Here is a 13,131-nt window from a genome sequence, read left to right as displayed (position 1 = left end):
TCAACTTAGGTATCTAGATTACCTATTCATTGTCTTTATCCAGGTTGAAGTCTAAGTCTAAGACTAGCGTAAAGGGTTCATTTCTTATCTCTTATCAGTAATCTTGGCGCAGAAAGATTGGCCAATCATAGCCCTCGATCTTTATTCGTCGCGGGGCCTGCTCAACTCTCCCAAATTTTTTCCTGCTATCAATTATCTTGTCCCGTCCTCAGCTTCGACTCAACCGAAGTCATCACAAAATAATCGCACGACGGCGCTTTTCTTACCTAGACTGCTCAAACATTAAAGAAGTGCAAGTCAGCTCTGCTGAACCCATTTATACTAGAGCATGGCCGCTCAGACGTCGCCATCGCTTACTTCCACCTCGCATACCTTGACTGCCGCGCCGCCCGCAATGGCTGCTCACGATTCTCTCACAAACAGCCATGTTTTGGCCCTTCTCGAAACCCTCGCCGATGGCAAGCGACATAACTTCCTCCAGCCAACTGCTTCTATCCCGACCGATTCCCTCAACCTCGTCAAGCACACCCTCGAAGGCTTTGCTTCCCAAGTCGGCGATGAGCAGCAGGAAAGGTTAAAGGAGAATCGCAAGCGCAAGAGAGGCGCTGCTTCAAGCGAAGATGTTCTCAAGATGCGCAAGGTTTACATCGATGGATTCGAAACGGGACAGGTTTGGCAACAGGCCAAGAGGATCATTGGTGGTGTCCTGAAGTACTCTGAGGAGGCCCTTGCTGATCTGGAGGAGCGCAAAGAGGTTGCCGTCAATGGCGCCGACGCACCAGACTCCAAGACACTTGAGTTTGGAGAGGACGGTTTTGAGGTGGGCTCCGATGACGATGACGAGGACGAGGACGAGAGCGACCAAGATTTGTCTGGGGAAGAGGACGAAGAACAAATATCAGGAGACGAAGTACTCGAGGACGGACAAGAAAACGATTGGGAAGATGATGAGGAAGAGGCGTTCGAGGAAGGAAGGGATGACTACCAAGAGGACGATGAGGAGGAGGATCAAGAAGATGGACCTGTGGAAGAGTATGAGGAGGATCCTGATGGTCTCAACGATGGTTTCTTCTCCCTAGACGACTTCAACCGACAATCACAATACTTCGAGGAGCAGGATGCAAAGGGAGATCCATACACGGACCAAGCAAGCGACGACGAGGAAATCAACTGGGACGCCGATCCTTTGGCCCCCCCCTCCAAGGCTGGCTCAAAGTCTAAAAAGGCCAAACCCGCTGAGGATGACGAAGATAGCGATGACGAGGGTGGGCCCACGTTTGGTGATATGGATCTCTATGCGCCAGAGGGTGCAAGCGACGACGAGGGTATGGACATGGACGATGTGGACGACGAGGAAAATGATCTCAATGCCAATGAGGTCTACTACAAGGATTTCTTTGCACCACCAGCCAAGAAGTTTAAGGGCGGCAAGCCTAGAAAATCGGTCAAGTTCCAGGCTGAGAAGCCTGACGATGCCGATGTTGAGAGAGCTATGGCCGATGTCCGAAGGGATCTCTTTGACGACGATTCGGAAGAAGAGGACTCTGACGATGCACTCTCTGATGCCTCTGCTGGAGATCCCAAGTCACGAAAGTCAGCTCATGAGAGGAGACAGGCCAAGCTTGCAGAGGAGATTCGCAAGCTTGAGGCTGCCTCTGTCGCCAAGCGGGAGTGGGCACTCTCTGGTGAAGCCGCTGCCGTTGATCGTCCTATGAACTCGCTGCTCGAAGAGGACCTTGACTTTGAGCACGTCGGCAAGCCTGTACCCGTCATCACCCCTGAGGTCAGTGAGAGCATCGAGGACCTCATCAAGCGCCGCATCCTAGCGCAGGAGTTTGACGAGGTTATCAAGCGCCGTCCCGATACAGAGGGCGCGGCTTCAGGCACACGCCGTGGTCTTATCGAGCTTGATGATAGCAAGGCTACCAAGGGTCTGGCCGAGATTTATGAAGAGGAGCATGTCAAGAACAACAACCCAGATAGCTACGTCAGCCAGTCTGACGAGAAGCTACAGAAGGAGGAGAAGGAGGTCGAGGCAATGTGGAAGGATGTCTGCGCCCGTCTTGACGCGCTCAGCTCATGGCACTACAAGCCCAAGCCCGCAGCTCCCTCACTTTCGGTCGTTGCCGACGTTGCCACCATCGCTATGGAGGACGCCCAACCCACAACCGCACAGGGCGTTACCGGCGAGAGCAGCCGCATGGCTCCCCAGGAAGTATACAAGGCTGGCTCCACAGACAATGCCGCCAACGGCGAAGTTGTTACCAAGGCAGGTCTGCCTGTCGCACGCCAGGAGATGTCACGAGAAGACAAGGCCCGCCGCCGCCGTCGCGAGAAGGAGCGTGTGCGCAAGGCTGGTGGTGTCGATGGCGACAAGGTTGTCAGCAAGCGTGCCAAGATGCAGCGCGATGCTGTCGCCGACCTCAAGAAGGGCGGTGTCAAGGTTATCAACCGCAAGGGAGAAATTACCGACGTGGATGGCAAGAAGGCAAAGAACGCCAAGGTTGTTTCAAGTGGAAACTACAAGCTATAAGAGAGAGGAGTTGTTCCTTTTTTCTGTTTGGGTAAGGGATAGGGTGTCAAAAGTAACCAAGGGGTGTTTGCATGGTTTGCGAGCGATTCATAATAGAAACGCACTTTCATATTTGACGCATGTCAATATATCTTAACTATTTTCCTTGGTGATAATCGAGACAAGTTTCGGGGCTTCAATACTCTTCAAACCAAGTGATGATATCACGTAGCTGTCTAATCATCAGTGCTGAGCTTCCCCTGACAACCCTCCTATATATTTACACAAGACCAAATCACACGTGCATGCAACCTTTTTATCATGAACAACGTTGTGTATTATTTTGCTTTGTGCCCTTTCGTGGGAAACTTCTTGACGTCGGACCTGTTGGCACTCAGTGCAGACACCATCATAGGTTGTTCGTTACGACATCGTAACTAAAGTCAAGCATTCTTGCTTCTTCTTTTTTATATGTAAACAAAACTACTGGCCAGGTGGCCCGAAGAGTATCCCACTCTGCTCACCTTGCGAATGCCTGTCTTTCGTAAATACCATTATCCCAGTGCAGCCCTCTTGATTAATCGTACATGCATATTCTTCCAGTCCTTCATCCGCCGATAGGGACGTTGACCCAAACTCCAATTATGATTTTCTTTTTGTTCTGTGATAGACACCTTGGTAGTACAGTTCGCGACTGCGTCTAGGCTTCCACCTTGGCCTTCTTCGCCTCGGCGTCTTCAGCCGGTTCCTCGGCCTTTCGCTTGCCGTTAGCATCAGCTTCTGGCACAGGTGCGGGGGCAGCTTCTGTGGTGGTCTCGTCTTTGCCCTTCTTGCGGACCAGATTGCTGAGATCTGTGGCGGTCTTGGTGGCCTCCTCAACCCTAGCCTTGGTCTCGGCAGCGGATTCGCCGATGGCAGCACCAAGAATACCGCCAATGGGTGCGTCGCCGCCCAGAATATCCTTGGCATCAATAGGATCGTTACGCAGATCGACAAGCTACTCTGGTTAGCAGATAAACTCTTGGTGGATGGTTAAGTTGTACTCACGCGTTGCTCTATGTCGCTAATGACTTCCTTCATCTCCTGGATAGACTTTCGTGCCAACTCGTTGTCCTCGGGAGATGCCATAGTAGCTAGCTCCACCTCCTTGTTCTGTAGCTTCAGCTTGAAACTCTTGATGGCCAGTTCCATCTCCTTGACAGCTTCGTCGCGCAGACTTTGGTCCATCTCCTCTCGCTTGGCGTTCGCGCCATCGTCATCAGCTGTGGTGACAGAGGCGAATTCCAGAGCTAGGGATAGCTTGTAGTGAGCCTCGGCAATAATCTCAGACTCTTCAGGGTAAAGCTCGAGCTTGTACTTGAGTGATGTTCGGCCATCTTCGATGGCATTGGGGTAACTAATACCATGTTAGAATCAGGAGTGGGAGAATTTCCAAATCGGGTTTTCTCATACCGTTCATTCTCCAGAGAGATCTCGGAGAGAGCGTCGTGGGTGTCAGCAAGGCGCTCCTTCACATGTCGGAGAGTAGGAGAGTCGCCCTCTGCAGCTTCCTTGCCCTTTCCACTCTCCTCCTGCTCCTCCTTTTCGAGAGTTTCCAGTCGCTTCATGTAACACACTCGGGCAAGATCAAGAATTTCGAAAGCGGTAGCCAAGTCGTCGTCTTCCTCCTCCTCCTCCTCCTCTTCGTCTTCAGCGTTCTATAGGAATAGTCAGCATACCCGGTAGAGATCAACGTTTGATCATCAATTCATACCTCTTCATCATCTGATTCGTCGAAATTCTCGTCGCCGGTGAACTGGAACAGAGGTTTCTTATCTCCCTTGACGTCTTCCGACTTCTTCTCTCCTTCCTTTTGCTCGGCGACAATGCCAACACCCTCTTGAGTCACCTTCTCGGCCTGTGTTTGCGCAGGCTTCTTGGCCTTGGTCTCGGTGGTCTTCTTCTTCTTCTCAGGAGCGGCAGTGCCTCCTAAAACATCGCTCTTGCTCTGGCCAACCTTGAACAAGCTGCGGCCATAGTGGAAAAGGATTTCGGCATTGTCGGGAGATGTTTCCCCATTGAGCTCAGCTTGAAGGATGCTGGCTCTGGAGAAGACTTCAGCGGCCTCTTCGTAGTTCTTGTGGGCGTACAAGGCAGCGCCCTTTGCAGACAGATCGGCAAGGGTGACCTTCTTGCTGTTGGGGTCTTGATCGTTCGCAATGAGGAAATCAGTGTTGGGCGTGTCAACGTTGGGAGTGCCGACAGCAGGTGTGATAGTAGCAGACTCTACTTGCTCCGTGACATTCGCAACTTCGTCAGCGGGAGCTACGACGGAATCATTGGAGGTGGCATCAGGCTGCTCGGGCGCCTTGGTCGCCTCATCCACAACAGGCGCAGTCTGTTCTGTAACGTCGGACATTGCGACTCAGTTGAAGTGAATTGGGTTAGGTGTGTGAGTAAGTGGAATGATTCGGGTACGGAGTTTGATGGGAAGTTCGATAAATTGTTGGATGTATGATGAAGTTGATGTTTTTCGTAAGGAAAAACGATGCGATCCAGGGTGGAGAGTTTGCGACAGTCAAAAGATGAGACGGGCGACCCAGCAACGGCAACCTGGTGATAGTTAGGGAAGGGTTCCATACCTATGGATGGAGGTATGACGCGCCAAGCTGCTGATGGACGGGGTTATGCTGACGCGTTTGATTGGTTGTTAGTGGCGTCAGACAGTTCGGTTCAGTGGGCGGAATCTTCCTAGTGAACTCCAAGCTCCAAGCTCAGGGCACCTCATGCAGGGGCGAGACGAGGGAGCTCAGGGCCTCCACTGAATACACTTGTGATACAGCTCGGTTTACCCTGTAGACAGCCATATGAAAAGCTGTGTATACAACTTCTTCTCTCGCATTGATACAAGCTGGCTGAGTTAGTAGTTTGTTCAGAAACTAGCAAATTTCCTTTCTCTTAACCGTTCTTACCTATCGTTTTTTGGTATTGATGAAAGGTTTAATGGTTCAATGCTTGTGATTTTAGTTTAGCAATGACAACGGCCTGAACGAATCTCCGCTGTTATGGGTGGTTACAGACATAAATGAAACGTGATAAGATGAAGCTCTGTTGATACGCAATCTATTTGACACCCTAGCACCAGCGAATCAAGACGTAGGTAGAGAAGTCAATCGAGCCGTATTAGAATGAGGTAGCTTGGATCTTGATCACAGGCTGAAGAGCGACCCCGCGTCTACGTTAATTGACTTGGCGCGTTGCATCGTGGCTTCCTGGCACGAGCTGAGCGCGAGGTCATGTGCCCTTGACTTATCTTGAGCATCGTTATTGGTTCCTTTGCAAGCCATGTCCAGGCAACAACAGCCTCTGACGAAATATCGTTCAACGAAATGGCACAGGAGACAAAGAGAAGAGAGCGTTCGATATGTCGGTCACGGACAGCATCAAGTATAAATGGAACAGGTTGGCAGCTGTGAGACTGGAGAGGAGAAACTCTCAGTAGACAGAGAGAGCAACAAGAACCCTTTATCCACTCAAGACCAACCTACCTACCTACGCAATGTGCGAAGAACTCGTCCAGGTACTTCCGAACCTTTGGTCTCTGTATGCATGCTTCAGTTGACATTTTCTAAGGAAGCTCTCGGCCAGATATGCTGGCTCGAAATCCCAGTTCACAATGTATCTCGGGCAAAGAACTTCTACACTGAGCTTTTTGAATGGCAATTCAACTCGGAACCCCAAAAGCCTGTAGGAAACTGCGTCAAGAGCATGCACTTTTTTAATAAAGGCAAAACTCTGCACGGGGCCTTTCTCGAACACGATGAAGCATATCATGTCATCAACCATGATCCTGCCCGGCCAGGTGCCATGCCCCTTCTCCCAACCCTTTGCGTCATGGACTGCCAAGAGACTCTGGATAAGGCCAATGCGATTGGTGGTAAGACTGCCATGTAAGTGTGTCCCTTCTTGTCCCACGATAAGAAGAAATGCCCAAAGAATTGCAAACAAGATCTGATGGCGTGTCAAGTCCCAAGATGGAAATTGGGGGCGATATGGGTTTCTTTGCCCGAGTTATCGATCCTGAGGGAAATATGATCGGTCTGTGGTCCAAAAAATGATTGTTATCAGATCGAGTTGGAGCCTCTCAAGGCGGCGCACGGTGATGAGGATAAGAGGCATGATGCCGTTCATTGTCTTCATGGGTCGTCAGAACACGCTTTTAGAGTCATTTTCCTGCTACAGCTACATGGAACATTACTTAAGATGTCCGACCGGTGGAATAACCACAGAAAAAACAATGTCAATTGCTTTGCTTCTTCGGCGAAACTGTTGTCGCTGACCAATACCGTGTTACATAGCGAAAAAGCCAAGCAACCTAAGCCATGCCTTGAGACGTGATCTGTCACTGTCCTGTTAATCATTGGTCGAAAAAGGATTGATAGGAAGCTCGTATAAGAGGCTAATTAGCAAATAAATGTAAAGTTTGCGACGCATCCACCAGACGCCGAGGTTTGCGGCACTGAGCCAAGACTTGTAGGAATCTGGCGATAGCTCATTCGTGGACTAAATATTTGGTTAGTTGGATGACAGGCAATTCGACAACCCATGCTTCAACTTAGGTAAAGATATGGGGTTGGCAAAGCTTGCCGAGTGACGAAACACGATGGAGCATGGAAAATCATGTCACGTAATCTATCTGTAACAAATGCCCCGGATACTTTGACTTCCGATACGTATGTTAGTACTGTTGATGTTGATACTTGATACATAAATGTTTGTCCCCAGATTCAGTACAGTACTCGACCTGGAGAGAAACAGATTGGGTACATAAGTCAAATTTCGCTCATGATTGAAAAGATGACGGCATCAACGTGATTAAGATGCTGACCACGGATGATAGAATCGGCAATTGCTTGAGTGGTTGGTCGCTTGGTGATACAACGTATGGTTGTCCCAATACGACGGAACTTTGGCCACATTGGGGATTTTCCGCTTGGAGCAGGTTGCCAAGCGACATTTGAATTCTGGAAAAAATACATGCGGCAGAACAAACCGACACATCAGTGCAGTAGCGTTTGATGTAGTATCCGCGAGTTCGTTCTGTATCGTCGGTATCTCCCGTTGGACTTTGAAGGGACCTCGCAAGACATCCACCGATTTGAGATGGAGGCTACAAGGTTATCCACCATGAGGAGAGCGAGAACAAAGTAAGCATCCATGGCCGGAACCAACGGGATATCTTGTCCGTCCATTGACTGCTTGCTGTCAAGAAATGCCTCCGCATTACGGATAGAGAAGTGATGGAGATCTCATGATACTGGAACCTCACTCAACCAGGTACGGCAATATCACGCGAGGCTAACAAGCAAAACTCGCCCTGCATTTCGCTCATGTACGATAAAGATTGGGCCCTGAAGGTTGAGTTTGAATGCGACTGCAACTGTAACCACCAAGGCTGTTCTTCAGAATTCAAACAACTACACAGAGTAAGCTGCATGTATCATACTGGAATTTCTTCGGGCATCCATTGGCCTTGAAACATAACAACACTGAAGAGAACAGGGGAGTAATTAGGACTCGAAACAACCGCCAGCCGAATTCAAAGAAAGTTAAAGCATGCATGCAGGACAGAAGCTGCGGGGACTGTCATGCCAATATATGATTGGTGGATTGTCAAGACTGTGGTATTTCCGTCTATAAGAGGCCGTGGAGAATAATAAGTCCAGAGCTTCGACCCTTGAGGATCTTTCTCCCCCACCCCCATTCAACCAGCCCAGTCAGCCTTTGGATATCGACTGTCAGTGCAGTTGAACATTTTTGCGTGTTAAAGCACCACCTGGAAGCAAAGACGAGATATCGTTCGTTGATGGAGATTTTGACCCCCAAATTATCCGCCCACTGCGGTCTAATCGCGACAGTAGTGTCTTTATGGACACTACTACTAGCAGGTATTGGATGGTATCCATGGTATGGTAGTATGGATGTATACGTGGGCCATGAAGCGGCCGCTTTCTTAGGGGCTGAAGAAGATGGATGATGACGGAAGACGACCTGTTACAGCATGAAATGATACGGTAACTTGAGATGAGAGAGAGAGAGGTTGATCCGCAATCTAGACTGAGGTATGTTACCTCAGACGAAACAACGATGTTACCGGCTCGTCGTTGACCGTTGAAAGGTTGACGTTGACCCCAAACAACCCCCACGATAAACATCTGGTAGCCCAAAGATAGCCCATCATCCTGGCATTAGCTGCAGCCAATATTATAGAAAATGCTATAACACAATAAAAAGTTTCTAGAGTGTAATCTCTTTTTGTTTATCAATTACTGCGATGGTGATATATCTGATCAACATATTATAGCACATCTAGATAAGATACCACACTTCAGTATGTTAGTAGCTCACATGCCCCAGATTATAGTACAGTCCAGTACAGCAGACCTATTTAACTACCTAGGCAGGTAGTCTAGAGGATTATTAGACTCGCTCGTTTGGTGGTGGAATTATTCTCCAACTTGGGCCGTCCGCCTTGGTTCTACCCCTTCCACCAACGACAAGATCGTCTTCCAATACACATCCCGGTCGCAGCCAGTCTCGTTGATCCTCCTGGAATCCCAGTCCTTCCCAGTTCGTCAGCTCCATCAGCCCCATCAAGTATCGTCAGGGATCTCGTCCCTTGTTTCGCTCCGGCCGCACCTAATCTGAATCTGCTCAGACAATATTCCATCCGGTCAAATATTCATCGTTTGGCACTTTTAACCTAAAACCATTTGACTGACTGGACTGGACTGATCTGATCTGATCTGATCTTTCTCTGTTTTGCTTTGCATTCGTCTTTTTCTCCTTACGAATCCTTCCTCCTGCAAAGCTGCGCCCTAGTAGACGAGGCACAGTACTTGTCTACTTACATCTACTTGTCGCATTCTTTTTTATAATAGGCAAGTACAGTACTACTTTATCTCTCTCCAACAAACCCCAACCAAGACCTCACCTTGTTCTCTTTCACTTCCTCTTTCTTTATCTGTCTTCAGATTTACCCCATACTTTGGAGTCATCCCCACAAGGGTCCGCATTCAACACGCGCGCAATCCATACTTCATTGCCACTGACTACAACAACGACCACGGATCTCATCTTCTGTTATACTTTCAGTCCTAACATTAGTCTCAAGACTCATCTGCTCTTACTCTCTGTATCTGGAAATACATCTGGAAACTATTTCGCTTCGGTACCTGCAATTGATTCTTACATCTTTTTTTGGCGGCAACGACGGGCTGGAACTACTTGCGCCGGGATACACCTCACACTACTGAACGACGACGAAAAAGACCAGCTCAGCTGGTATATACTGCGAGACGATACCGTCATTACGACCGAGATCGAATTCCGCTAGCGCATCGAAGGCGCTCGCTCTAGATGGTAGCGCAATTGAGTTGGTGATTAGCACTGGGAATAGATTCAACGCATCCGCCTTGAACTGCGACAAGAGGGAAAGAGCTTAAGAGGTGGAAGCAGGTGTCGCACCGACAGAAAATCACACAAGATGGCCGCCGTCCAATCCATGTTAGCGGAATCGCTTCCCGCACCAACACCCACAATTGCCTTGAATGGCTCTACCGATCCTACCGCCATGCAAATCGACGAAGCGAGCTCGAGCCCATCGATGATTAGTGACAGCAACCTTGGAAGCACACCAGCAAGAGGAGACAGCAGGATTGTGGTGATTGTGTTTGGACCTGGACAGGAAAACATCGTATCGGTCTTTGCAGAGGTTCTTGGAACACAATGTCGGATACGGAATGCGTTCGAGAAGGTCTCGGCTGACGATTCTGGTTTCGTCGTGGGAGTCGCAGCAGGCGAGGCAACAGGAGATATTGCTGCAAGAAATCAAGATCTCGTCGTTGCCATAAATACTCACTGTGTGAATCTAGGGATGCCCCCCGACATCCACCTCTCTACCAATTGCGACTACGAATTCCTCTATACCGATTCGCCCCATCTGCGTCGCGACCTAGCCAGGTTCATCTCTTTTACCCTTGGCCAAATCAACTATCATGAAGCTCTCATGGCAAAGCACAGAACATATTTCATCTCCACCACATTCCCAGACGTCCGCGCTGCTCTGCCTAATATCGATATCTTGACAGTGGGCGCAGACGCGGTCGAGATCCGGGTTGACTTGCTGAGAGAACCACTCAGCGATGGAAGTTACTCGGAAATCCCCAGCCTAAGCTATGTCGGTGAACAGCTTATGCTACTTCGCCAGCGAACCGAACTCCCTATTATTTTCACAACCCGATGTATCAAAGAGAACGGAAGGTTTCCCATGGACAAACCCGAATTGTACTACGAGTACCTCTACCGCGCTATTCAGTGGGGTGTGGAATACATTGACGTAGAACTGTGGCTCCCCGAAGAGATACGAAAGAAGCTTTATGAGCAGCGAGGCAACTCTCGCATTATGTCGGCATTCCACGACTTTTCAGGATCATTTCGATGGCCATCGGCGTACGCCCAGGAAGTGTTTGAGAGGTCTTTACCCTACGCCGATATTATCAAGATGATTGCTATCATCAACGAACACAATGAAAACTTCGAACTTGAGTATTTCCGCTCCAAAATGCGCGCCGAACACCCCAACGCACCACCCTTCTCCGCCGTAAATATGGGCGAGGTTGGCCAATTCTCGAGAACCCTCAACCCCGTCTTCACGCCCATCACTCATCCACTTCTTCCTCTCATAGCTGCTCCTGGCCAGCTAAGCGCGGCTGAGATCAACGCAGCTTTATCTCTTCTAGGACAGCTCCCGAGAAAGCGTATATATGGCATCACCAGTACATCTTCCCGAAGCGCCACGCCGCAAGCCCCTTTCTACGAGAAGTGCATCAACGAACTGGGTCTCCCCCACCAATTCGCGGTCGTCGAACGGCACCCAAACAACCCAAGAAGTATAGAAGCGTGGTGCAACCAGAAACACTTCGGAGGTGCCTATCTTAACCCAGGCTTACCACATCAAACTTTAACCAAGACCAGCTCCTTTTTCGCTGGTCTGAACGGGGGCAACGGCCCAATTTTGACAGAAGCTGCTCGTGTAACTGGAGTTGTAGATACCATCGTGGTCCAGTCTGGAACGCCGTCTAGATCATCTTCACCAGGTTCAATCCCATCAAGTCCGCGCCACCGACAGAACGACTCGGTCGATTTCAGCAGCCAGTCTGGCCTTGGATTAACCACTTCTCTTGTATTCGACAATGCTGGATGGAAAGGGATCCTCAGTACACTTACCCGTGATCTAGCTCCATCCGCGTATTTCGGTCGCTCGGCTGTCGTTATGGCTTCGTCTTCGGATGACGCAGCCCCCGTTTTCTTCGCGATGAGAGCACTAAAGGTATCCAAGATCTATACAGTCGGCTTTCGCACACCAACGACACTCGCTCGAAACGCACCTCCGATCGAACCCTTTATCAGTCTCGAGAGTCTGCAGCGTGCTCGATCGGTGGGAGACGACAGTGCGCCTTTCGTCATTGTGTCAGCGCTCGGTTCGGAGAAGAGCCATCTGGTTGGCATGTTGCTGCGAGCATTTGGAAGCGTTGGGCCAAAGGGCACGACAAATACGAAAAAGGTCTTTCTTGATCTAGCTGATGGAGCTGGAAGGAGGAGTTCTGATCCAGGCCTAGTTGCCGAGAAGAACGGGTTTGCTGCTTATGGCGCGGACGATGTTGCCGCCTTCACAACGGTTGAAAGTCTACGGCTACTCGTCGGGCAAAATGTGCCTTACAGCTTTGTTAGACTGGCAAGTGGGAGTCATCGATATGGCGCTTGAGTCAGACTAGCCATTTACAACGACCAGTGTCAAGGCATTGGACCCCTTCTCTACAACAGAGATGAGTGGGAAACTCAAGTCTTGCCCATATGCCGTTAATGTCATCCAAGATAGGAGCATCTACGAGAACAGGCTAGATACCCGGCACGCCCCCCAGTTTAAGGGGGACAACGATGTCCAAGAAACCGCCAGAATCAGCCGGGTAGGGAAACAGGGAACATTTCCCGGCAAGCCCGCGGCAAACGTCCCTGGCGCCAAGCGCCGACTATCATCGAGACTGCTTTGAAAAGCCCTTGTGGCAGTTGCCAACACAGAAATCCTTGGCAATGTCAAACTTATCGCGGCCTGCGCCCTGGCGACAGGAGACGGGAAATAAGTCCAACCAGCTTAGGCGATTATTCTGAGCGAAGGCAACAGTGACATCCAGATGTATGTCGATCTGGTGCGCGGAAGACCCTGGTGAACAGGCACAGGGCCGATACAGAGTGGGCTTGTTGTAACGGTTACGGCGTGACGCTTCGTCACCACCAATCTAGGCCTGTTGGCCTCCACAGGCAGAAGCTTGTAGGTTGGTTTCTTCCGTCAACGACCTGCCAGATCTGTGGTCACCATTCCACTATGGGCTATAAGCATCTAAGTATAGACAAGCCCTTGTAAGATTTACATTGTTATGATCATGACGGGTGTATACGAGAACCAGTGGGTTGGAAGTCCCCTATATGTCAGTTGAATATTACTTGAACGCTTCTGGCAACTAGAACCGAAGCTTGAATTGATGATAATACCTAAACTCTTTCTCTTTCTTCTGTGACTC

General features: G+C 49.7%; 4 protein-coding genes across 4 annotated transcripts; 3 read left to right on the top strand and 1 right to left on the bottom strand.

Annotated features, from left to right (window-relative positions):
* Positions 1 to 328: 328 nt before the first annotated feature.
* Positions 329 to 2,533, top strand: FIESC28_07018 (uncharacterized protein; the record flags this gene model as incomplete). Its single annotated transcript, XM_031161160.1, has 1 exon — positions 329 to 2,533. One exon carries the CDS (start codon positions 329 to 331, stop codon positions 2,531 to 2,533), a length of 2,205 nt encoding a protein of 734 aa, XP_031014788.1.
* A 679-nt stretch (positions 2,534 to 3,212) lies between these two features.
* FIESC28_07017 (uncharacterized protein) lies at positions 3,213 to 4,910 on the bottom strand (the record flags this gene model as incomplete). Its single annotated transcript, XM_031161159.1, has 4 exons — positions 3,213 to 3,509; positions 3,560 to 3,908; positions 3,965 to 4,209; positions 4,266 to 4,910. 4 exons carry the CDS (start codon positions 4,908 to 4,910, stop codon positions 3,213 to 3,215), a joined length of 1,536 nt encoding a protein of 511 aa, XP_031014787.1.
* A 1,140-nt stretch (positions 4,911 to 6,050) lies between these two features.
* Positions 6,051 to 6,445, top strand: FIESC28_07016 (uncharacterized protein; the record flags this gene model as incomplete). The annotated part of the gene is made up of 2 exons (XM_031161158.1): positions 6,051 to 6,071; positions 6,125 to 6,445. The coding sequence occupies 2 exons, from the start codon at positions 6,051 to 6,053 to the stop codon at positions 6,443 to 6,445; spliced, it is 342 nt and encodes a 113-aa protein (XP_031014786.1).
* A 3,592-nt stretch (positions 6,446 to 10,037) lies between these two features.
* On the top strand, positions 10,038 to 12,603 carry FIESC28_07015 (uncharacterized protein; the record flags this gene model as incomplete). Its single annotated transcript, XM_031161157.1, has 2 exons — positions 10,038 to 12,278; positions 12,328 to 12,603. 2 exons carry the CDS (start codon positions 10,038 to 10,040, stop codon positions 12,601 to 12,603), a joined length of 2,517 nt encoding a protein of 838 aa, XP_031014785.1.
* Positions 12,604 to 13,131: the final 528 nt, after the last annotated feature.

This window comes from Fusarium coffeatum (genome assembly GCF_003316985.1).
Source record: "Fusarium coffeatum strain FIESC_28 chromosome Unknown BRIP53273_contig_151, whole genome shotgun sequence".
NCBI lineage: Eukaryota > Fungi > Ascomycota > Sordariomycetes > Hypocreales > Nectriaceae > Fusarium > Fusarium coffeatum.
The sequence above is the reverse complement of the archived record's forward strand: the minus strand, read 5'-3'. Positions and strand labels throughout refer to the sequence as shown.